General features: G+C 49.1%; 1 protein-coding gene across 1 annotated transcript in view; it reads right to left on the reverse strand.

Moving 5' to 3' along the window:
• EPHB1 (EPH receptor B1) overlaps positions 1 to 25,851 on the reverse strand; it is a 387,857-nt gene that overhangs the window by 89,426 nt on the left and 272,580 nt on the right. Inside the window, 4 exon segments of the mRNA XM_075548849.1 lie at positions 5,533 to 5,655; positions 18,886 to 18,950; positions 19,642 to 19,750; positions 25,168 to 25,330. Coding sequence (XP_075404964.1) covers positions 5,533 to 5,655; positions 18,886 to 18,950; positions 19,642 to 19,750; positions 25,168 to 25,330 — 460 coding nt within the window.

The following is a 25,851-nucleotide window of genomic DNA, read 5'->3' on the forward strand; positions in this document are numbered from 1 at the left end:
CACTACATCCTGACCTGTACTAAGGACAGACATTACTAATTGATCACAGTCCTCCCATCCTTCTCAGTAGAGTGCCCCAGGTATCCATGACCAGATGACTGGAGTTGGCACATTAGATGGAACCTGCTTGACAGCTTCCGTGTCCATAATATCAAATACCCAGATGGTGAGAACAAAATTAGTTTGTTTTGAAACAAGAGTAGCATATTTATAAAACACAATGTTAGAATGAACTTATTTTCATATTATAAGTGAGCACATATAATAAAATGTGAAATAGATAGGTGATGGGTGTAGCTGCAGCACCACATGGGGATGCTGAACTCTGGACAGCAAATGATTCCTAGCAAAGAGGCTTGGGCATTCTGAACTGACAGCCTGAACTTAGCATCCGAAGCAATGCCTCTCACTATCTACGTACTCTTTGCCAGGACAGCAACGAATGCAGCGGATAGTGTGAGGGTTAACTTAACCCACTCAGATCGGTCATGTCTGTGCCTAAGGCTTGCTCTATCGTTAACTCGCCTGGCAGTGACACCGTGGGCACACTCTACTTTGAATCTGGATGTCCTCGTCAGTGTAAAGATACACACATACATCCAGAACTCACAGGGTGGTAACGAGGGCGAATGTGATAATGCTGTCACGTATGTAGGGCAGTGCCGGCGAGCATTCAATGCACGCTACCTATTACAATGATACTTCCTGGTGACATTGCCTTGATTTCCTCATCTAGAAACCCTTCCTGGGGTGACTCTTACCGAGTAGGAGACCACCTTCATGCTGTCTATCCTCTCTGTGAGTGACCCTAAGAGAGTCAGCCTGGCTGACGACCTCTCGTGAAAACATGCCCGTGGAAACCCACCCATTTTGTCAACAAGAGATGCATATGCTGGGTCTTAGCTGAATTCCCAGGGGTGTCCCCATTCCCATTTATACCTCTCACCCATACCCTCACCCCAACTCTCTGCTTGGTTCTCTCACTGCAAGCCTCCGCTCCTTCCAAAAGAGTCATCTGGGAAATGTTGCATCAGAGGCCACCGGAGACAGAGGAGGAGGTATTTCTTAATTATAGTACAATTGGCAAGTCTCCTCCTGAATGACACCTCTGTTATTATCACTGCCGACACTTCTCTGCACTGGACAATCATGTTCAGGGCTGCTGCACAGTCATGCATGCTACACACTCACCACTGACAGGTGTTGTTCATGGTGCAGGGCCTAATTACATAGGGGGCCCTAGTTCATGTTGTGGGCAAGTATGCAGATCACACTGGTCCAAGTGAGTCAGTGTGTTGGAGCGGACCTGTGAGATGAGACATACCGGCCAGACTTGTGAAAACAGAGAGCCTGTATGTTCCGAGGATATCGGGGGGCCTGCTGCCCTCTCTTTAGGGACTGCAGGGAGCACCGGAAGGAAGGCCCTCACGGTCTCAAGCCAGCTCTCTCTAGCCTTACTTCAGTCTCTTGAACTCTGTGGTAGTTCTCCACATTTTTATTCCTGTCATGTTTTCTCCCAAGGACCGCGTTCCACTCAACAATCGTCAACAAAGTCTCATCTGAGCATGCAAATGCCACACATTAAGGTATGCACATATGTTCCCTCATTCCCATGAACTGTAAAACACTTCTAATTTAAACATGGACAGTAAACTAGTACCTACACAATGGATTAATGATCTAGCTATAATTCGATCATCTTGGCTCATACCTGATTCACATTTTTTAAAAATCCATTTGTTCAACAATCTCAATAACTTTAGAAGAAAATTTGGTAATTGATGCTAGTCTTCAGTGATGTCTTTCTAGATTTGGCTCCACTGGTTTTCATTTAAGTGCCCAACCACTGCTCCGCAGCCCTGGGGCAAGGCAGCCTGCACCCTGCCCGCACAGTGGTTAATGCAATGCCCGTCAGTCCTAGCCACAGGCTCTCTGCCATCTGTCCCATCAACTCCAGACTCACTAGGCATTCCCTTTGCTATCGTTGGATCGACCCCATGCCTTAGAGAAGGTCAGTTCCTTGGAGTCAGTCTCCCTTACCACGCACAAGCAGCTGTCTCACATTCTCTCTGTTCATTCAGATAATGGCCGTGACTCAGATTCATCCTCCAGAGTCCTGCTCATCCTTCCTACTGTCCTCATTGAATCCAATCCAATCCAATCCAACCCAAACCCAGCTTTCCCAAATTAGTTTCCCTAGAACCTCCTTCCTATCACCCACCCACTTGGAAACTTCCAGGAGGTAACTTTCTATAGTCTAAAATCCACACTGCAGCCCCTGGATCTCTAATTTCCAGATTTAAAACTCAGTACTCACCCTATGAATCCATTCCCCAACAGGTTTCTCTCTATCTTGCTCTCAAGAGATGCTACACAGAATGTCTGCCCATCTCAGGACGCTACATGTTTCAGGGTTCATGGGCCCGGTCCCTTCTCCTTGAGTCTCTCCCTGCCATCTCACCTTGCCTCCTCTCATCTTCAGGGCCATCTGTTCTCTAGGGCCTCACTTAGCTCTTTGGTGTCCAGCCCCCTCTCACTGAGAAAGACCACGTATCTGTGTGCTAGATATTAGGCCCTGATGGCAGGAGTAGGAGGCAGGAGCAGGGCTTTCTCTCAGCCCCCACCATAATCAGGGGAACAGACTCAGCAAAGCTCCCCATGAACTCCATCCTTCCTGCAGCAACCACAGCCCCCTGGCTGACTCTGCACTCAGCAAATGACTGGTTGCGCTGCAAATTTTCTGATATGACCTTGTATCATTGGAAGGCCATGACCTGCTGGTAAGTGGTAAACTACCAGTTCTCCGAAAAATAAACCAAAAACATCTCTGGTCTGCAGCATTTGTTGATTCTCATGCTGCAGATGTGCCTGCCTTGGTGAATGTTGAGCTACCAACGTGATGTCACTGGACACAGAGTCGGAAAGAAAGGCACACAGTTGGCTCAGAGTTGGCCAGTGGGAGCTCACTCCTGCACACCACTGCTGGAAGGGCATGCTCACTTTCCGCCATCGATAAAGGATTCCCCTCTCTTTCTCTGCATTTCACTCCCCTCCCCCAAAAAACCCAGTTCTACTAGTTTTCATAATTTAAGGCTCAGACCTTAAACCTCCTAACATTCTTCTGTCTTGGTCCACCGAGTGTGAATGGAAGAAGAAAAACAGTAAGAAGGTAGGAAGGGTGGGAGGCAGGCATGGAGGGGGGTAAGGGAGGAATGCACAAGGATCCCCACTTCCTCTGGTCATGTTTTCCTGTCATCCCGCAACCCCATTTTGAAGCCCTGCTCTAAATCTTCAGTGCAAATACAAATGCACTGTATGAATCTGGCCTCACACAATTGCTTTAACAACAAACAAACCCCCCTGACTGTCACACCAGCTCTTTGGGCACAAAGCGAAGTCCATCTCAGTGAAAGCAGGCTCTGAGGGAAGAAGCTAAGGTGTCGTCACAGAGGAGGGAAAAGAAAACTCAAGTCCAGCCAGGAGCGCAGACTGCGAAAGCAGGGCGTCATTACACAGAGCGAATGGGCAGGCCTAACGGATTCGCTGGGAGTGTTCTGAGTCACCACAATGCGTGTCTGGCAGCGGGTGGTCAGCAGTAACCGGGCGCAAGTCTTTGCGCCATGCTGTTGGGCATCATAGTCACTGCTACATGCATCGATTCTTCTCCAATAGCATGTGAGCCACGCGGAGGATGGGACACCCTCTGAGCAGAAGGCACCAACGATGCTACACAAATGTGGAAGGTGAAAGATGGGCAGAGCCATCAATTGCCTCTCTACAGGCACCTGGCGGTTGGTGAGCTCACTCCAAACTGTAACTACCTGACAGGGTCATGAAGAGAGAGGGCTCTTCGCTCCTCCCCTGACAAAGGCAGGGAGGGTTGAGGTGTGCTCTCTGAGAGGAAGTGCAGTCCGGAAACATTGCTCTAAGCACGTGACATAAATAACAACATTAAAACCACCAGCGCCATTACCCCACGCCACAACAACCATTCATAATCATGAGCGGACACAGAGTGCGGGACGGAAAGCCCACCTCCCGAACACTCTTTCGACTCTATAGGAGAAGGCTGAGCCTCTAAAGAGCCACCCAATTTATCTGGCACCCAGCCTTCCAAGGCATGATCCTCAAAGATGTCAGCGTCCAGGGGGCGCGGAGAGAAAATCATTTGCACAGGAGTGAGCGTCGAGGTGCAGTGAAGGATTTAATGAAAGTCAATGGGAAATATGTATGAGGTCACGTGGATCAGATTACGGCCAGTCAGCTGAACCTCCTGATGAGCTGGTGGGAGAGCTGAGTGGCCTCACAAGGGGGGCCCCAGCACCCACCCACCACAGCGATGCTGGTACGTATGTTGGTACATAGGTAGCACTTCCAGAGCCTAATGGGGCAAACTTTCAAATGTGACTTCCAATTTCCCAATGGCTTTTTGACCCGAGTGCATTAAGAGAACCAGTGAATGGAAGGATGGTGACATGCCCTTTAAAGATAATATATGGACCATCTGTCTGTAAGACTTTGATTAAGTATATTTTATTGACTTAAAATATTACAGCAAGACGGGTAATTCCCCAGGCTCCAGAATATCTACATGAATCCAGCGCTTCGAGATGTAGGAGGTGGGGTTCACATGTAGGGAAGGAAGACTGAACGAGGACAAAAGGAGGAAAGACAGACAATGTTGTAGAAGGAAAGACAAGTCAGGAAGAGGACACAGAGCAAACACGCGTTCTAAGAAGCCTCCAAAGAGGCAGTAGATGAGGCAGTAAAGAGCGCACTTAGGAACTATTGGCAGTTTTTTAATGTTTGGTCTCATTTCCATTAACAAGGCTGGGCCCATTACCAGATTGACCCAACCAAATGAACCAGAAACAAAGATGAAAACTCTCCATTGACTCTTCGATGTGGTTTCCTGAGGGCACCTATGCTGAAATGCATTTCTATGCCAATGCAGCAAAGCAGATGGGCGAAGACCTACTGCTGGGGAGTGAATTTTGTCTTCTGTTGCCATGCACGGCCTGTGAGTGGACTTTCAGCAGAAAAGAGGCATCTTCCGGATAGACAGCGTGGTCTGTCTTCCAATGCACACAAGTGGAAACATAAATTTGGGCTTAGATCTTTTGGGATATCACTGTCAGTGACCAACATCTTAGGCCCAGCGTGTATATTTCAAATAGGCATATCTCTTCCAAAGGATGCTCAGCTGAGTACCTTGTGCCTCTAACTGATCCGAATTTGCTGGTCCACTTCCAGAGCCGCTGCCAAATGTCTGAAAACTACAGCTGCCTTCGCCGACATGCCAGAGAAACTTGGCCACCAAGATTCAAGGTGCCCAAAAGATTCGGAATGCTGTGTCTTTCTGTCTGAGACTCTCGATGTGGAATGCCCATCCTCATCTCCTCAGGAGAAAGATGGTGGGGGCCTCTTTCCCAATGAGATGCCTTTTAAGCGGGAAGAGAGCACCTAGAGCCGAGGGAAGAGGACCTTTGGACGCCCAAAGGGTAGAAGCGAGGGGTGGGGAAAGAGCCATACCTGCTCCGATGACCTCTTCAATTTTCACAAAAGAGACATCGATCTCCTTGGCAAACTCCCGCACAGCCTCGTTGGGGTCCTCGTAAGTGAAGGGGTCAATGTAGATCTTCATCCCTGGGGAGCCTTGTTGGAGGAGATAAGCAGGGTTAACATTCCAAAGCGTTCAAGGTCAACAGTAAGTACTGGCTGAGGTCCTGAACACTAAGGGCATCCCTGAGAGGACTTCTCCTATCCACTGGCTGTAACTTTTCTTTGCCATTCTGTCCGGCCTCCCCATCGCCCTCCCCTCAGGGCCACTCTAGCCTAGTCCTCTGCCCTCTACTTCTCCTCCATATTTTCTTCTTTTTTGTGTGTGTGCTCTTGGTGAAATGTGAAGCAGATTACTTATAAGTGACAGATCGGGACCAGTTCCCACTCTGGCGCTCACAGACGGCAAGGAAGCTGATTGATGCCAACCAAGTGCATTAGCAGGAAAGTGGTGGTAAAATGGTAGGGAGATATCAATATTTATCAACGTGACAATGTTCCTGAGTGGAGGCCACTCTTAGGGTTATAACTGAAGACTGTGGTCCAGGACTACAAGAGGGATGAGGATGGATTTCGAAAGAAGGAAAGAAAGAAACAGTGAGTAGAAAGCACTCACATTGGAAGTGCCAGAGAAGAAAACGTGAAGAGAAAAGCTTAGAAAAAACAAATAGAGAAAAGAGCAAACTCTACCCAGAAAAAGGAAAGAAAAATGATTATCAAACCCCTGTGCCTGCAGACACGCTGGTCAGAAATTGAGTAAAATGGGGAATAAGAAACATAGTAAGGAATATATAACTTGTCACTGTTGAGGCAAGATAAATAGGTGTGTATGGGCGCAGAAGAGAACTGTCATTGCAGAAGGAAATACATACAAAGAGTGGACGAGAAGGGACAAAAAAGTAAATGGAACAAGAAACAAATGGATTCATTCACAAGGCAATTTTTCAATGTGGGTGACGTGTCACTGGGCAAAGAATAGACATGATCCTCATGGTGGTAGAGTTGTTGGAAGAGATGGGGACTCAGAGAGCCAAACAGTCTGGTCTCAGTAGCTCATCCTTGGGGGAAAGAAATTCTGCCTCCCAGCTGTGCTGTCTACTTCAGGAAAGACTCAGATCAGCAAGGCAGGCCATCAGGAAAGCCAGACTGCTTCCCACCTGACGGCTGGGGCCAAGGCAAAGACTCCTGAGCTCAGTCTCAACATCACATCCCCACCCCAACCCCCACCTCCTCACTGTGGCTTAGTCTCTGGTGACTCCCAGCCCTTCACACATGCGCAATCAGAATAATGGCAGATGCTTCTCCACCTCTCCCAAATTATGCTGCCCCGGCCCCCAATTCAGACAAGGATGGAAGACATGGCCAAGTAATTGAAAGGGAAGATTTTTATGCCAAAGAGAGCCAAGTACTTTGCCCCGAACAAGTGTCTCTTCTTTTAAAAAAGGTATTTCCCATTTATCCCATTAAAATCCACCCTCAGCATGGTGGCTGTCTTGTTTTAGGGTGGTTAAGGCCATGCTAGAATATTCCTGGGGTGCTTTGGTGGCAGACACATTTGCTGTGCTCAGCGGCTAACAGGAAGATTAGAGGCCAGCGTCTACTCGCAGTACACTGGAATCCAAGTCTGATGAGTCTGTTCCTGAGAAAACTAGCCTTTGCAAGGCCCTGTGCAGCACGATTCTCCTCTGAAACCCAAGAGGTCTCTGTGAGGCAGAAGGGACTCAGTACCAATGGTCCAAAAGACCCTTGGAAAATTTGAGGCGGTACCGACTTTTGAACATGCTGATTACATTTGGACAAATCAAGTGGGTCTTCATCTTTATGTTAGGATGTTCTAATCCCTGGAGGATGTGAAGAGTGTTGGCATGCAGAGAGAACCAGAGCGAGAGAGAGAGAGAGCGAGAGCGAGAGAGAACAAAGTCCAGCGATCAGAGTAGAGCTGCGGCTGTGGATTTTCGAGCAGAAAACCGTATACATGTCTCCCTTGGAGTGATTGGCTTTAAACTGCTGACCCTGTGGTTAGCAGCCAAACAGGTAAGTTTGGAGAAATAGGAACAGTGGAGAAATAGGAAAAATAGAGATGGGAGTGGGATGGATTGGTGGTCAGTCATCTCTTTTTCAAGAAAAAGTTTCTCTTATTCTTGCAGTGGAAACAAGGGCAAGCATTAGTGAAACCACACTGACAGTATCTAGAGATCACAGAGCAGGACCTCTAGGCAGCCACTGCTTTGCCTTGCATTCTCCAGAAACAAACCTTAAGACAAGGCTTTGAAAGCAAGTGCCTTCTCTGGGAGGCGGTACTGCAAAGCACCTGTAGGGGCACAGGGAAGATGGGAAACTAAGGCAGCAGACAGACGTGTGGGTGACTGAAGCAGGTAGAATGACCCCGAGGAAGTGCTGAGAAGCTGTGCAGAAGGCCATAGACCTCAGTTGGCCCATTCTAGGACTGGACCAGACAATTCCCACCGATCACTGGCTGAAGCTGCTTGACCTGCTGGAGGTTCTCTGAGCCAGAGGACATGTAAACACTGCAGGTGGGAGTCGGTCCGTGTGCACAGGAGACGAAATGATGACGGACTCCTCCAAAGTGCCAAAGGGACAGCAGGCCAGTCTAACAACGTGTGACCTCTCCCAATGCTTTGCTTGAGGAGAGCCAGAGTAGGGAAGAAATGGCTGAGATGTTGGGGCTCATGGGGGAGAGCAGACCCAAGGCTTCCACGGTTGTTGCCGGGTGTCGGTGAGTTGGTTCTGACTCACGGTGACCCTCTGACAGTAGAGACGGATCCCATAGGCTTGTCTTGGCATTCATCTTTATGGGAACAGGATGCCAGGTCTTTTCTACTGAGGAGTCCCGGTGAGGGGTACCAACTGCCAATCTTTGGGTTAGCAGCTGAGTGGGCAACTGCTGCACTGTCTGGTTTCAGCACGAGGGAGTGGACTCACTCATTCATTCACTCACTCACTCACTCACTCACTCACTCACTCACTCACTCATTCACTGCCACCGGGTCGATGGCAACTCATAACGCCCCTGCAGGGCAGGGTCGAACTGCCACGGTGACTTTCAAAGACTATACCTCTTTATGGGAGTAGAAAGCCTCCTCTTTCTCCCAAGGTGCCTTTTGACTAGCCCTGCAAATGGGCTGTCCATGCACCGCTCTCTTACCAGTTTCAGCAGAAGAGCTGATAACATCTTTCTCCTGGGAGGTTGGGAGATTAAAGAACATATCGCCAATAAGTTACTTTGCCTGGTGGACAGGTACAGTAAGGACTTGCTGACTAATATGCTCATTGTTATTGTTATCAGTACATTGTTCTCAGAAGTGTTTGGGAAAGAAGAAAAGAGCAGCGAGGTGGGGGGCAGTGGGCGATGTAAGCTGCTTAAAGGTGATAATAGTTACTTAAAAAAACAAAACACACTACCTTGTTATTTTAGATCCAGGGCTTTTAAACCATGTATGTTAGCTGTCCTACAGGCACTCTTTCCTGGAAGCTAATTAAACCATCTAGAATGCGCTGTAATGAATGGTTTCCAAGTGAAGTCATATATAAGGACGAATGGGAAAGGTTTCTGAGCTAATGAGCTTTATAGATATTGGCCCCAATCAGTGCAGGGAAAGAGCTATTCCCAGGAGGGAGATGGCTCATCCCTTGATGGAGCGAGGATGGGTTCTTTGAGGCCAGTAATGCACAACTAAGTGCAGCCAAATGGAAGAAAGTTCACACTGTGATGACCATGGAGCCAATTTGCGCATAAAGAGAGGTAGGTAGGTGCGCTACCGGCAGCCTCCGATGTGCCTGGGGGTGCGTGCCTGCACGTGTGTGGATGGTATGAAGTGACGATGGTTGTGCTGGGGACAGTGGTCATCACTGAAGTCTTCCATAAGAAACTGGGGAGGCTGCTTCAAGGTCACTGGAGAATGTCCCAATTGCTGCCTCTGGAGACTCTGCATGGGGAAAATGGGCACACCCATGGAAAGGCTGATGGGGCCAGTCTACATAGAGGCACTTAGAAGAAAGGCCTGGCTGACTGCTTCTGGAGGAAGGCCGGCCACCACCAAGCCTCTCTGTGGAGCACAGCTGGACTCTGGCACACACAGGTCACCAGGCGTCCCATTCGACTCGGAAGCAACAGGAGCTGGTACAGGGCTGCTGCATCTGGGCATCAGGAGACATCATTCCCCCCAGCAAAGAAAGCACTGTCAAGTGGGGCAAAGGGACCAGGAAAGATGATATCAAAGGCCCAACCCATTGCTCGAGCTCAGTGTGTTTCCTCTGATGAAAGGGCGCTAGGAAGGGCTGCCCGGGCCCTGGACCTGGGCCTCTGCTGGGCAGGAAGGCGGCTGTTCTAAATCGGGAGAGTGATCTGGCCTGAGCACATGCGTGTGACGGCTCCTGCTGTGCCTACCTCGTCTCGAAATGACACATCTCCCAGGCCTCGTGCCTGCGTGACAGCTAGCCTTTCTCAAGTCCCAGAAGATGATGAGGGGAAAATGCCTCTAGCTAGGCGGAACAGGTCATTTGTCTTCTGGCTCATTTTGTGTTTCTGCATAAATCCTGCATCAGCCTGTTCCTGCTCCCACTAGCCAGAGAGCAGTTTTTAATTATCAGGAAAATGGTATTTAGCACAATGAATCACCAGCCAGTGAACAAGGAATTCAAGTCAGCTGCGGAGACAGGCACAGCCAAACATTTGGAGACAGGGCTCAGAAAATGTTCTCAAATTGTGAGTGTTGGGGAAATAGTATGAGCGGCAGTAATAGTATCAACTGTGCCGCTATCTCAATAACACAGAACATTTAAAAATGGTCTGCACAATATTTGTGCATGTAATTGTTACTGTTAATACTATGTGTATCTAATATTTTGTGGTTTTCAATTATTTTTCACATAGGCTTGACACAAAAATTCTATGTATGGATCTAAATTTCTGATGGCTGCTGTCTTTAGAGAGACAAAGATTTGAAATGTTACAATCTTCTAACTTAGTCCTATCTATTAACAATATCATTTGTACAGATATTCCTTGACCTCGAAACCACTTTATGCTAACCCTGGATCCCACATCGGGCTGTCGACAGCTGTAAGGAGCAATAATTCCAACAGATTCGCAAATCTTCAACAGAGTCCAAGGTATTCAATATGTTAGATTTGGGGACCAATGCCTTGGCCACTTTGCAGTGCTTTCTTCCATGGAACTGAGCAGCCTTTGAAGCGGAAGACACTTCTGGCCCAAGCCAGTGACCCTGCATCATTCATCACGTCACCATGCTCTGAAAGGTGAAGAGGCGGGACAAGTTTTGGGACGCCGCAGATGTGTGGGCTACAGCTGAACAGTAGCTGGAGACATGTAAAAATGCCAAGATCTCAGAGCAGATCAGAAGTAGGCTGGTAAAAGGCCAAATCCCCACAGTAGGTGCTGCCTGGTTACCCATTGGGATCCTAAATGCAAGGCCAGCAGTTGGAAGCCACCAGCCGCTCCTCAGAGAAAATATGTGGCTTTCGACTCCCATAAAGAATGACAGCCTTGGACACCCATAGGGGCACATATCTACCTATCTAATAAGGTCACTATGAGCTAGACTTGACTCAATGGCAGTGGGCTTTTTTTTGGAAGGTGGGGGTGGGGATGAAAAGATGCCCTCATTGAGGAAGAGTGAAAAAGCAGTACTATGGACATCACTGTGGGTACATGAGGACCACAGACGCCCATGTGGTTTCAGAAATGTCAAGAAGATGCTGATGCTGCCCAGCTGGTGGATGGTTCCCAGGAACCCATGGTTGATTTTGAAGAGGGTGCACATAGTAGGTTGCTTATGTCTTTGTATCCCAGGAGGTTTTGAGAGAGCCGTGGGAAAATGAATAAGTGTTCCTCCTTGTCCCTCATCCTTGTGACTGAACCAAGACTGACTGGTCCTGATATTCAAGCTCAAGAGAGAAGCTGTTTATGGCTCCACACAGACACTGTTTCTAGAAGGGACTTCAGGCCAGTCCAACCAAGCCTCTGCCTCAGCATACAGATCGCCCCTTCTTCTTCTAGGCACCTCACCAATACTGTGCTGGAATCTGGAGGGCTACAGAAAAAGCCAAGCTGGGAGTATTGAACCTAGAGGTGATAGGGAGCTATGGGTACCAGGGGCCAGATCAGAATCAATCCTAGGAGCTCCCCGATTCAAGTTGAGCTCAAGGAATAAGTAAACACAGTCCTGCACTGAAGGGGGAGCTTCTTGGAGTGTCACGAGGTGGGGCTCTGAGAGCAGCCTGGCTGTGCTTCAGTGAGGACGAGGGAAGGGCCAGTTTGAAAGATGAGGGAAGGGGATCTGAGGTGGAACAGCATGGACGCACTAGTGCCGGGAGGGCCTGGACTGTGATAGGATTAGGATCCAGAGGCGGCAAATGCTCTCTGGGCAGAGGAGGGCTGTGCTCAGATCAGGACACTGGCGGGCTCATTTGCTGGCAGCCTGCAGCGTTCTGCACGCATTGTTGTGGGGAGGGAGGTTGTTGTGAAGCAGCTATTAGACTGTTGCAGTCAGTAAGGTGTGAGACAACAGAGATACCATCCCAAGTGCTGAGATGAGACCAGAAAAAGGAACAAGAGAAATTTCAAATGAGAAGTTATAGTTCTTGGTGATCAATTGGAGATGGGGACTAGGGAGAGGCAGAAAGAATCCCAACTGTTGCCAAGATTTCTAGAAAAATCGTGATGGTATTAACCAGGGCATAGAACTAGAAAACCGTTGACCATGGAAGGTGACACATTAGGGTTGCAGACTTTGAGTTGACAAATGAAATCGATAAGTGCCCAGAACGGCACAAGGTTGCTACCCTAAAGGTAACCGAAGGTTCCAGATCACCTAGAAAGGTCTAGGAATCTATGTTTGAACAAGTGGCTGCTGACAACCCCCTGGAGCACAGTTGTGACTCTGACACGCCGATGCGCACCAGGATCAGCAGCGTGTGGTCCTGGTAGATGACAGTTAGAAAACTCAGACTAGAAGCAAGTTGGACGACTGAATCTAGCGTGGTGGGGGTGGGAGGTGCACAGGAAGATTGCCAACGCTATTCAAGTGAAGGCTTTTAAAGTGCCAATTTTGGGAGGAAACCTAAGACTAAAGGTTGATGCGCATGACCGATGCTTTCCTCTACCTACCTCTGAGGGTCAAGACCAGGATTATTTGGGAGTGGTTTTGTCTTTTTCCATGACAGAGCACAGGTTATGTGGATTTCCAGATGGGGCTTCAGTTAGAACTCAAGAAGGGAGATCCAAGCTAAGTTAATGAGGCCAAATGGAAAAGTGATAGATCTAATGCAGATTTCTTGCCATCTTCTAGTTGGATAATCTTTTTTTAAGGTTTGCTTTAAAAACCATTGAATATTTACCTCTTAAAATGTAAGAGTGGGCACAAGGCTGCATCCTATTGTGGACACTTGTGCAGGAAAACGAGTCTAATATTTCCCTACTTCTTAGGTACAAATTGTCAGGCAGGGCTGGCAAGCCTACTATTACTGAACCATCGAAGTCCTGCGGGTAATTCAAAGGCAGTAGTCAATGGGCTCAGAATTAGAAGAGTTAACCTAGATTTAGGAGCTCTGGCTTTGAGCCAGCAGTGGAAACACAGGGTAAACTTAGCTCATTAAATTTATTTGACATTTATTAAGCACCCACTGTAAACTCAGCCACCTTTTGCGCCAAGGGACCCTTCATTCTCTCCCATAGGTCTTTATTAGGCACGAATGTTTCTGTCGTCTCCAAAAGAGGCAGTCAGAATACCCCGCCAGGGAGCCCACTGACCTTCACCCTGGCACTCAAGGCGGCACTCAGGAGCCAGATGCTGAGTCTTTGCAGTTGTGAAGCCCACCCACTACCCAGAGCCAAGAAAGCGAGAGGCAAAATCTTGGAGCAAGATAAGTCCCCGGTCCTGGTGGAAAACAGGACCAGATGAAGGGGTTTCACAAAGTTCTTGGAAAAATTCCATTATCTTTTTATTCCATTTCCCCACAAATATATCGAAGGTCCTTTGTATCCCACATAAAACAAGAATCCCCCTTACAACCTTCTATCTCTCCCTATAGCTTCTAGGTGCCCTCGAATGTTCCAGAGACAGGGATTCACCTCCACCAGTGTGTGTGTGTGTGTGCATCCTTATCTTAAATCAACGTTGGCTACTTTGATCTTCAACCCATGGTTCCATTTAACCTCATGAAGCATACTATCTGCTTCCTTCAATGTATCACATTTTACATGTCTGACCATGACCATCTCAGGTCCCAGCTGGCTCTCTCTTCTCCAACTCCGAAAATTGGCATTTTCAAGTCACTTCAGTAACACACCAGGACTTGACATGCTCCTGCAGCCCGGCTGTTCTTGTTAGGGAGCCAGAGTGGGGTGTGTTCCTCTCCATGCCCAGGGGCCCCCTTACAGAAAGTTGGAAGCTGATTAGGGTTAGAGGGCATGCTCACATTCAGGTCTTTGAGACAGGAGGATGGTACACCTGGATTGGCCCCATCTAGGCCGGGTGGGCTTAATTCAATCCATGGGGTCAATCAGTACCATCGACCACGCCTCCCAGCAGAGGGCCTGAAAAGGTCAGAATCTGAAGCCCATGGCCCCTTTTCTTCTTTTTCTCTAGTTGCTCCTGTGCGGTTCCGGGTGGCCAGGTCTCTCTCTCTCTCTCTCTCTCTCCCTGGCTTGTGCCCAGTTTACTGTAATGCTGGAAGCTGCATCTGTCCTTTATAAAACACACTTGGATCCTAAACCAGGCTTCAGTGTGCATCCTTTCTTGTGCAAAGCCAAGGACCGAGGTATTTCCCACCCATGAAACCTAACATTCTCGTGGGGCAAGAGCTTCACGAACAGTGTCCGCTGTGCCTGGAGTCCCCAGGAGGAGGACACCATTCTAGATGTGTCCTTAGCAGCACAGAGTTAGCACGTCTGCGTCTCACCTCTTCTGATCGGAACTTCAATGTGGGCCACTCAAGTGGGGGGTCATTACTGTTATAATTCTGCATTAGTAATGACCCTTGGCTCTTTAATCAGCTATCTAGCATTCCGGTGAAGCGTGAGGTCAACTACATCCTGACATTTCATCTTCACATGAACAAACAGCAAGTCAGACATCCGCCTTGGAGTGCGGATTTAGTTTTGTTTTAACCTAAACATTGGATTTTTAGATTTATCCTCGTAACATCGCATCATACAGGTTTCACATTAGCATTCAAAGCTGCAGGATATTCCTGACTCTCCGTTCCATCTTCTGTAGTGTTAGTTACATTCTCCCGCGTTACCTACAAACTCGATAAGCACCCCTATGCTGGCACCTGACTCAGGAATTTAAAACACAATCAAACACACATGCGATTGAATTGGACCAAGACTAGAATAAAGCTAGGCACTTCCTTCCTGGCTGACAGAGTCGCTAATCTGCTTTCTTGTGGTTTGGAGACAAGCTCTGTAGCCACTTTATAATGCTTCTCCTCGGGAGGCCACTACGCATTTTTGGTGAAATAAAAATTGACTGCATCTGCAATCCCGCTTTAATTTTCTAAATGTGCAACATTCGGATATGAGGTGAGGCCCCCATAATGTTTTCTGAATGAGCTTATGTTGATTTCCAAAGGACCCTTGCCATGACAATGGTTAAAGAACTCAGATTCTAACTGAAGGGTCCGTGGTTCGAACCCACTAGTGACTCTATGGGAGAAACATAAACCAATTTGCTTTCTTAAGGATTCTCAGCCTTGAACACCCTGTGCGGCAGTTCAACTCTGTCCTTCTGAGTGACTATGAGTTGGCACTCTGAACTTGATGGCAGTGGGTTAGGGGCTGGTTCCCAATGATCCGGGAATTCAAGTTGAAATGCCCAGAACATCTCTGCTTCCTACCATCTGTCTGCATCTGTCAAGGCTCACCCTCCTGTCTCCTGTTCTGTAACCTCCGTTCTCGGCCCCCTTTCGTGAAGGCAGGGTCGTTGTCAGTCCACAGTCATTGGGCACATGCCCTGCTTGTGCTTTTTTAGAGTTTCACAACAGTAACTCAGATAAACTGTAATAGGCAAAGGCATGAGTTTTCAGCCACAGTTAGAGAACCCGACTGGACTATACCATGTGAGTCTAGGACATGGGTGACCTTGAGTGACTTTGTTAGGTAGCCAGAACAGGGACAGAGGGTGGGGGGGAGGGGTTATCTCCCCATTGTCCACATAATAAGGACACAACAAAAGGGTTGGAAAGAAATGAGGCACCCACTAGACACCAATGGAAAGATCCAAACTGAGCATGCTCAGACACAAGCCCCCTAGACCCAGGTGGGAGGTCCACCTGGGCACACTGATGAGGCCCAGCCACATGATTTCGCACAGTAGGATCAACAAGGGCCCAAGCTCCCACTCAGGCCTCTCCTTTGAGCACTGGAATCTCCTCGTTCTGCAAACATGTTCCATGTATTTCCTGGATTTTTTTCCACTTGTTTTTTCCTGTTTAGCTGTGAACTCCCATGCGGCTCTGAAAGCATGGCTTTGTACGCTTTCCAGAAACAGTGTGCTTTTTGAGACTGTAACACCTAAAACTTCCCCTTTCCACATAAAATCACTTGGATTACAAACCTGCTTCTGCCATGTGAACTCTTTCAGTGCCGTGAAGCAAGCACCAACGTATCCCAATCCAGGCACCTAACAACTCAACTCCAGCCTAGATTAATGCCGGCCTCCTGGAGCGCTGGAGAGAGCCCGATGAATTGAAATGAGCTACCAGAACCAAGTTCCCAATGCATAGCCCAGAGTAGCCTTTAGATAACTGATCATTTCTACTCCCGTGAGTCAGAACCTTCCGGTTCCTCTTCTGCTAAATGTGTGTCAGGCCTTCTCAGCGGTCCTTTGGCTGTGAGTCAGAGTGATGGATGTCTGCCGAGACAACGAACCGAGGCCCTGCAATGTATGAGTCTGCGAGTTCAGCACGCCTGGTGCAGCGCAGTGGAGCCAGATGCCAGGGACGGCATAAAGGAACAACAGTTATGAATAGAGGGACAGGACATTTATTTTGAAACGGAAAGAAATAGAAAAAAGAACTGAAGTCAAAAGAGGGCTGACTCCTAGGGCAGAGGCTGACCTCTGGGCCAGGGGAACCCTGTGCCACCTTGAGTTTGGGCAGGATATGCACTGGGTTAGCACTGGGCTCCCCGTGTCCTCCCTGGACACGGCAAGGCCACTGGTGCTGCATGCAGAAAGAAAGTTCCAGCACTGGGTTTTCTGTGAACCCCAGGAGCCAAGGAAACCACCTTATGCTGGCCTTAGAGGCCACAGAGGACTCAGAAGGTGGCTGGGAGCACTTGGAAGCACACCTCTGTGTCCGTGTAGCCATGGGTGACCCAGCAGCACAGCTACCTGCTCCAGTTAGGAAAATGGCCAGAGCTTGGGCTGAAGGGGCCAGAGGACATCAGCCCCACCTTCACGCAGTGCTTGGCCATGAGAGATGCCCCAGCGCTTGGCTTGCATGGCCTTCAGTAAGGAAAGTGCCCTTGAAAGGTGCCCCATCCCTCTCCTCGGGCACTTCTGGACTTCCAAGTTCCTCTTTGAAGGCCAGTTCTGTGGCCCCCATGGCCCTGACTCAGCCTCCCAGTTGACATGACCATCTGTAAATGACTCATCCTAAAGGGTCACCAGATGTCAGCTCTGAAATGGTCTTCCATTGGCCAGGTTATTCCATCATGCTAAGGAGTCACCCCAAGAGCAATGGGGTACAGTGTCAGAATTATTAGAGAGGCAGAAAACAGGGCGATGAGGGAACCCCCTTAGGTGATTCTAAGGCAGCTGGTGGGCACCACCACCCTAGGATCATCTAGACGGCCGAGACTTGTTTTCCCAGAAAGGTCCTGCCTGGAAGGCTTTGTGCTTAAGTGAGAGAGTGTGTACTGATGTGGGGAAGGCTTGTGCACAGTAGGGTCTTTCCCTGCAACGTCAGTGGCATCTGGTTAAGATGGGGGCACAGGATGGCTGAGGGCAGGGAAGGGAAAGAAGGGGACACCGGGACTCAGAAGCATCAGCTACGCATGTGGTCTCAAAAGCTTCGGCCCCCGGGGTCTGTGCTGCTGCTTGTGAGAGCTGCCCTGGGCTGAAAGGTGGAGTAGGGGTGTCTCTACATCAGCCCTGAACCCAAACTCCCTCCCAGCAATGACTGCCCTGGGGATGCTGGGCTTGGCCATCTACAGACCCTTGGCAGGTTCTTGGGCGTCCATTCCAAGCCATGTCTACGGAGTGCCCTTTGCGGGGCTCCTGTGGCTGTGGTCCTGACTGGCCGACTGTACTGAAACGCAGTTCCTCCGGGGGGCACCTGCTGCAGCGAACGTCACCAGGCCCTTCCCGCCACAGGTAGCCCAGAGGAAGGCAGGGGTTGGTCCCTGAGAACTTCCACACCAGAGGCCACTTTTGCTCCCAGAAGGCATGCTGTGTGAGGCCTGCTTCTCCCTCCTCCCAAGGGACTGGGCAGGAAGAAGAGGGTTTGTGTTGCAGCAGGAGGGGTGTCGGTTAGCTAGGGCTCAGGGCAGAAGGCTGGGACAGAGCATAGCGCAAAGAGCTGGGGCCGATTTCCCAGGGCTTCTGTGGCCCTCGCTCCGAGCTCTTTAGAGACCCATCACCTCAGCCTTCCGCTTTCTGGAGGCAGGAAGATGGCCCAAGGGACCCAGTGGGACCTTGTGCAAAACCTGCAATCCTGTCATTATGAAAGAACAGCCTGGACCCAGGCCGTGCGCGCACACTGGCGGGGAGCCCAGTTCTAGTTGCCGTCATCCACGCATTTCTGGACAAGGGGGAGGCGAGATAATGAGCGCGAAAAACTTTTCAAGGGATTGCTTAAAAGAAAGCACTTGGGAAATATCCCGACACTTTGGCCTCTTGGGTTCTGCTATCTTTCTAATTCTCTGCATTCGTGTTCTCTGGCTTATCTGTGCATTTGGTTAACACATTCCCCAGCTGCTCAATTGGAGAAGATAAGGCCGGAGATGTTAATAGAGAACCCTCCATCTTTCCCCACTGAGTCTGATTTCAGGATTTATTGACTTGCTAAACCCAGTCTTTCCCCGCCATCCCTGTGTCCTCTGCGGGCTTATCGATGCGGAGGATAATCTGCCTGCCAGGCAGCCACTGCGTGTCCACAATGGGCAAACGGTGGCTAGGGCGGCAGCCTGGTCCCCGGAGACACGCAGAGAGGCACAGCCCAGCACCAGAGGAGTGAAGCGGGCTTGTTTGAGACCAGCCAACCTGGCGATGAGGAGTCTTTGAACACTGGACTGGGCGGCCTGCGGGGGCCGGCGCTGGGCGTCCGCCTTCTACTCACCTCGGCCAGTGCTGTAATGCTGAAGCTTGTCGCTGTACACGGCTTCCTTGCTGTAAGCCCGTTTCCTGCGGACACAGAGAAGAGGTGTTCGCTCAGTGGTAGCACCCCACAACTCAGCCCAGGCCTCACAGCCAGACAGGGGCTACGCTAAAACATCTCCTGGGAGTGTGGCCCTGGCCAGAGCATGGGCCTGGGGGCAGGAAGGCCCATCAGCACTGGCTATGCTGAGGAGCTGCTCAAAGGGGGCAACTGCAGGGCTTTGCACCTCGGAATCTAGGAGGCTCCCAAGGCAGCAGCAACAGTATTAAAAATGCACAAAGCCTTCAGGGGTGGCCCTTCTGCAGAGTTCGGAGCCCTCTTTTCTCCCACGGCTTCTCTCTTCCCCACCTGCCTCTGGCCTTCTGCCAAGGGTCTCAGCTCTCTAACCGCAGGATGGGCTGGGGATGTGCGCGCGAGACCAAGCAGTCAAATGCAATTTTGTAACTGCCACTCTGAAAAGCCATGTGTGTGAGGGAGGCGAACAGGCTTGGCTAAAATGAGGCTTTGCGAAGGGAGGCTATTGCCTCATAGCCTTGCCCAGTCTCACAGAGGACTTGATCCCAGACGGAGAGAAAATCAGGAATCGGGAACATTCCAGCCTGCCCACACAGCAAGACCGTGCAGAGTGGCCCTGCGTGGTCCTGCCTGGCTGGGTAGGGGTGCGGCATGGGGAGAGGTCTCCTGGGTCCCAGAGCAGGCAGGAGTTAGGAGGCCTACCTGCTGCAGACGACGGAGATGACCACCAGGGACACAAGGAACACAACCCCGGCTGCCGCCGAGCCAGCGATCAGGGGCAGCTGCTCCCTCAGCTCCGACTTATAGTCATCTACGTGAGAAAGGGGCATTAGCATGTGTTCAGTGTGGCTTTTGTGCACAGCTGGGACTCAATGCATGAGGCCAAATTAATCACACACACACACACACACACACACACGGCTTCAAATAGATCATGGAAAAATTCCACTACCTTCTAATTTCACTTTCCAGTAACTTTTTGAAGTCACACACACATGAGAAAGAGAAAGAGAGAGAGAGAGAGAACAGTTGCTTTGTTTCCGTGCTGTAAACCCAAACAAAAGGAACAGTAAACTTTAAACCACGAAATACACAAACACCACCACACAAATGACAAGGACAACAATAAATACAAAACAGCAGTGCCAGAGAGCATCTCAGAACTCGGGGCTGAGGATCCAATCCACGGCTCCTTGTGAGGAAATCTCTTACAGGACTATGAGCCACGGCAAGGATATGCCTTAAAGGGGAACGAGGAAAGCCAGGAGTCCTTCTAAAACATGGAGTAGTTGAAATGCAGCATATGCAACAGACTCATCAGTAAAGAGTGCCCACAGTCAGCCAGCACAGCACCAGGGAGAGGGTGCCCAGCACTCTAAAAACTCCCGCTCCAGAAGGGGAAGAGGTCGGGGCTCTGCCAGGGTCACAACCTGCGGACCTTGTGGAAGCGGAGATTCTGATGCAGTCGATCCGGTGTGGAACTGCTAATGATTAGTGGGGGTCGAAGCAGAATGAACCCGTTTGAAGGCTTGGTTAAAATGCTGCGGAACAAGAAGCCTGTATGTCATGGAGATGGCCAGAGTTCATCTAACCCTGCCTTTGTTGAGTCAAAGCTTTGTGATTTGGACAGACTGTTCAGTCGCTTTAACTCCTAGGTTTTATTATCTTTAAAAAAATGTTTTCAAGTTATGTCTGTCTGTCTTACTGTGGTGGCTTGCCTATTACCATAATGCAGGAAGCTATACCACTGATATTTCAAATACCAGCAGGGTCGGTCTTGGTAAACAGGTTTCCATGAGGCTTTCAGAATAAGGTCGAGTAGAAAGAAGGGTCTGGTCATCTATTTTTAAAAATAAATAAAAGGTTGGCCATTGAAAGTATCATGACTAGCAGAACACTGTCTGATACAGTGCCAGGGGATGAGTCCCGAAGACCGGCAGCCACTCCAAAGTTGCGTTAACTTTAACGCTGTGGATGGAGTACAGTTTGTAAGACCTTAATTCGTTGATGTGGCATAACCCAAAATAAAAGAAACAGCCGCAGATACACGTTAATAATCAGAATGTGGACTGTACAAAGCATGACCCTACAAAAATCAGAAGTTGTCAAACAGGAGATGGCACAGATAAAGTTAGGTGCCCTGGGCAGTAGTGAGCTGCGATGGAACTGGTGTCGGCCATTGTGAACCAGACAATCATACAGGCTCCTGTGCTGAGAACGCCAACCCGAAGAGAACTGGTGTCACGGTCATTGTCCAAGAGAGCAGTTCAAGAGCTGCCCTGGAGGTCGTCAAGTCAGTGACAGGATACGCCTCCTACACATACCATGGGCACTAGTTCACACGACTATTAGTGATACTTACAAACCAACCATTTAGTGCCAAAGGTGAAGAATCTGAAGACTGTTACCAACGTCTGCAGCTGAAACTGATCCAACACGCAATCAAGATGCACTGATAATTATTGGCAACTTGAAAGCAAACGTTGGAAAGATGATCAGCAGTTGGGAAATATGGCCTTGGTGACAGAAACAAAGCTGATTGCAGGACAGACTTTTGCGAGACCAATGACCTAGTCATCGGGGCTGGGGGCTGCCTTGGTTTCAACAGCATAGAAACCATATGCATGGCCTTTGCCAGAGGGAACATACAGGAATCAAATCAACTCCTTCTGTGGAAAGAGACAATGGACAAGCTCAATGTCATCCGTTAGAATAAGGCGAGGGGCCAACGACAGAACAGTCCATCAATTATATAAAGTTCAAGTTGAAAGTGAAAACGTAGCAAGGCCATAAAAGCTAAAGTACAATCTTGAGTACACCACCTGACTTTAGAGACCACCCCAAGAAAAGATTTTGTGCAGTAAATACTAGTGACCCCAAAGCAGAGGAGCTGTGGGGTGACATCAAGGATAGTGCATCCATGAAGAGAGCAACAGGTCTTTACAAAGACAGAAAATAGCATATCAGAAGCGCCTCTGAAATGTACTAAAGTGAAAGATGAAAATGAAGCCCGAGAAGAGGTGAACCAGAGATTTCAAAAGCAGATCACGAAGACAGAGCATTCCAATGCAGCGGACAGAGACCTGGACTTCTGAAAGCCAAAAGGGAGAAGAAGATACACGGCATTTCTCCAGCTGAAACAACTGAATCAAAACGAAAGCTTTCGTTCGCAATATTGCAAGATTCCCTGGGCAAGCCATTGAACAATGCAAGAAACATCAAAAGATGGAGGCTCCTTCGGGGTCATGCGACCCAAAAAGAATTGGTTCATGGGCAGTCATTTCCGGGGGTATCATACGATCGAGAACCAATGGTGTTGAAGGAAGAATGACACTGGTGAAAACTCAGGGCTCTGTGAATTGATAGAATTATCCATTGAGATGTCTCAATGAATGGATTCAAGCTGGAAGTGCTTACTTTTCCAGGCCAAGCAATGTGGAGGGCAGCTACTTGTCGAAATAACCGGTCAAATAAATCTGTCTGTGTGTCCACAGCAAGGAAAGAGGGAGTCCCTCAATGAGCGGGATTGGCGGAGTTTCCACAGTGGGCGCGAACACGGCAATGGAGGGGCTGGTGCAGGCTCGGGCAGTACTCCCTTCTGCTGTGCGCCGGCTGTTATCTGTAGGAACCTGCCTGGCAGCACTGCACAGCAGCAGCAAAGCGTTTTTGCCGTCTGATCTGTGCTGGGGGCTCCAATATCAATTCTCTTTTCTCTAACCCATTTGAACCCCTTGGCTGAGCTGGGGATGGTGATGCCTGCAGTTGGTGTTCGACACCACTATCTACTGGCCATTGCCAAGAAGCGGCCGTGCTATTTAAGTGCGACTCCAATCAGGAATGCTAGACTCAGCAAGTACACCTACGGAGTGGTCGGTTATCTTCGTATTTCAGATGCACAATGAATAATGTTGTCACATAAGACTGTCCAAAATATTGCATGGGGAATGCTTGCACAATGAAGCCTGTGGGAACTTAAGCTGGATGGGCTGCCTTGTGTTTTCTGATCTGACAAGTTTTCTACCTTTGACAGGATGCATTCTTACCACTTTTCTCTTCCTCCTTATAGTGCAAAACCTTGATCTGTCTTTCTCCGTTAGCTTTCTGCCTTACACAGGTTCTTGCTTTTGCAAGTTTTACTGTACTAAAATGTAATTCCTTGTTGGTCTGAAATTCCAATTTAATTCACATCCTTTGCTTTGTCTGATATCACTAGTGGTCATACTTCATAAAATTCGTTTCCTTCCACTTTGCATCAGGACCACTGGACACCTATTTCTGGACCCCTCCTCAGGCCTACAGGACCAGAACCTCTAAGCAGGAGCAGGAAATCTGTGAGCAGAAGAAGCACCATGGGTTCTTTGAGAACTGTCCTTCGCGTACACAGGCAGAGAAAGAGACATCTAAAGAGGCTATAGAAAGCAAACGTGTGGACTGAAATAGAGTTTCGGTTGCCCTCCTAAAAATGTTTGCATGGTTTCAAAACATACATAAACAGATACAAGGGCTCACAATGAGGAATGCCTGGAATCGTCTTTATGAATTATAAACTTCACAAAGCAATGTGATACCTGATCGATTAAAAAAACAAAACAATTAGGCCTTTAAGTTCCAGGTCAGAACACTGTTGCTCAGAGACATCTGGAATCACATTGGCTCTGCCCACATGGAGGTCACCTGTCCAAAGCGTGGTCAGTGACCACTGATCAGCTTTCAGACTTACCCCTGTGTTCCACATATGGCCTGCAGCCTCCGCGAGTATAATTACCACTGATGTGTGAACCTCAGTCATTAAGAGAAAAATACTCCTTCATTTGGCTGCTTACCAGAACACTCTTACAATCTCGCCCCTCTTGGGTTTACAAAACGTAACTGCCAAATGTAAAAGGAATAGCCTTCTTGGGAGAAATCTGTTACTTCTTGATTTGTCTAGCAGAATTACCAAGAGACCAGCGCTCAGAGTGCTTTGAGTTTGGGGCTTTAAATCCTGTGCACCTCATGAGGCCAACGTGCCCGTAAATCTAGATGGCAAGTGGAGTGCCAAGAGAGGGACAGAGCCCTCCAGGAGAAGACAGCCTGCCTTCTATTCACGGGGGCATCATCTGTCTGTGTGAACTGCCTCAGGCCATCTCACAATCCACAAAAGAGTAGTAAAATCCACCTAAAACCACCTCAAAACACTTACAAATTCCAATCCTCCAGGGGTCAGAAGAGGCAACATGACAGCAGCTAGGTCTGAGTCACCATCACCACCAAGTGTGGACACCAAGCAGGGCAGTCGGTACCAGAATGCCCACCATTCTGAGTTCTCTTATCCTTTCCATAACAATAGGTCTGGTGATATTTCATATACAGTATCTGATTTTACATGTTTCTAATTGATTCTAAAACTTTCAAAAATAAAATGTGAAGGAGGGCTAGACTGAAATGAAATGGGCAGACTGAGGGCACACTGTTTTTTTTTTGTAATGTAATTTAGTTAGTAATAAAAAAATGAAATTTTTGTAATCAAGGGGTCAGGAATAGACCAGATAGATAGATACATAGGTAGATAATAGATGACGACATCAACTATTGTAAATGGCTAGCTAAGGGAAAGACACGCCCATGCTAAGGCAACGGGAAGTCTGATTTCCTAAACGATTAAAGGGGCGTTGACTCCGAGGATGGAGGGAGATAGTTATAATAGAGAAATAATCAAACTGAAAGATAGAAGTCTTTTTGTTGACAGACGTTCTGACCTTGGGAAGGATTTGGAGGCAGCAGTGGCTCTCTCTGGAGACACCTGAATAGGAGTGACTTAAGGTTACCTGTGAAGGTGCTTCGAAGACTCTGGGAACCTGGTGCATGAGACTGCCACACACCCAATCTGTCTCTTGATTTCCTCACTGGATACAGACTGCGAACTGAGATCTCTCAGGGCCAACAACAGAAGACAGGAGGGAAGGAAACAGCATGGTCACCTGGACCTTGATGTGGAGGGAGAGTGCATGTGCTGGGACTATGTTGGGGTGTCCTTGCTGTACAAATGCGCAGACCCACCTGGGGCAGCCTTGCACAGAGATCCCTCAAAGGCAAGCCTAAGGGGAGAAATGACGAACCCCAGACAGACCCAGCAGGTCTACTGGAAGGGGCATTCAAGTAGAATCTGATTAGAAGAGGGCATTCTGACTGCTCGTGGAGCTTCTCCTGCCCCCATGAAAGCTGCCCCTGACCCTGGCCACTCCTTACCGTCCGTCAGCGTCTGGAAGCACATCTTGCCACTGAACTTGCCATAACCAGCCACGGTGCGGGCGCGCACTTGTACCACATACACCATGCCTGGCCGCAGGCCGTCGATCCGGGCAGTGTTGGTCTGACTCCTGGCCATGGAGGAGTTGAACTCGTTGTGTTCCTTTAAGAGAGCAGGGAAGAAGAGATCACCAGCCCACTCCTGAGTGCTGCCCGCCAGCCCACTGTCCTCTGAAGCCCCTGTTAGACATTGTCACTGCCACGGGCCCCCTCCTAACCAGGGGCAGTGTCTGGTCTGGTCTAAGGGAATGCAGAATGAGTTTCCAGTGGCTATGCTCTGACGAGAGGAGCCTATGAGATCTCAGGACCTGTCCGAAGCTCGGAATCAGTTGTATTTTGGCAATCCGTGTTGTTCACGTGTGGGATAACACAGCAATCCGGCTTGGTGAAGCCCTGAGGAATCCAGTCTCCCCTCTTAGCTGAAGCAGACTGGGCAGAGTCCACCCCTGCCTGCCTCTCCTGGTCTCTCCTCTGCTCAGTCCTCCTTCTTCTCCTCTTCCAGGTGTCCCTGGTCTTTCCGCGCAATGTCTGTTCTATATCACTGCTCAAGCCCTCCCTCCAGGCAAGCACATGCCTTTGCGGCCACCCTGCTGAAGAGGCTGCCGCCATGCTGGGGAGTGACAG

Source organism: Tenrec ecaudatus, chromosome 4, assembly GCF_050624435.1.
Source record: "Tenrec ecaudatus isolate mTenEca1 chromosome 4, mTenEca1.hap1, whole genome shotgun sequence".
Lineage (NCBI taxonomy): Eukaryota > Metazoa > Chordata > Mammalia > Afrosoricida > Tenrecidae > Tenrec > Tenrec ecaudatus.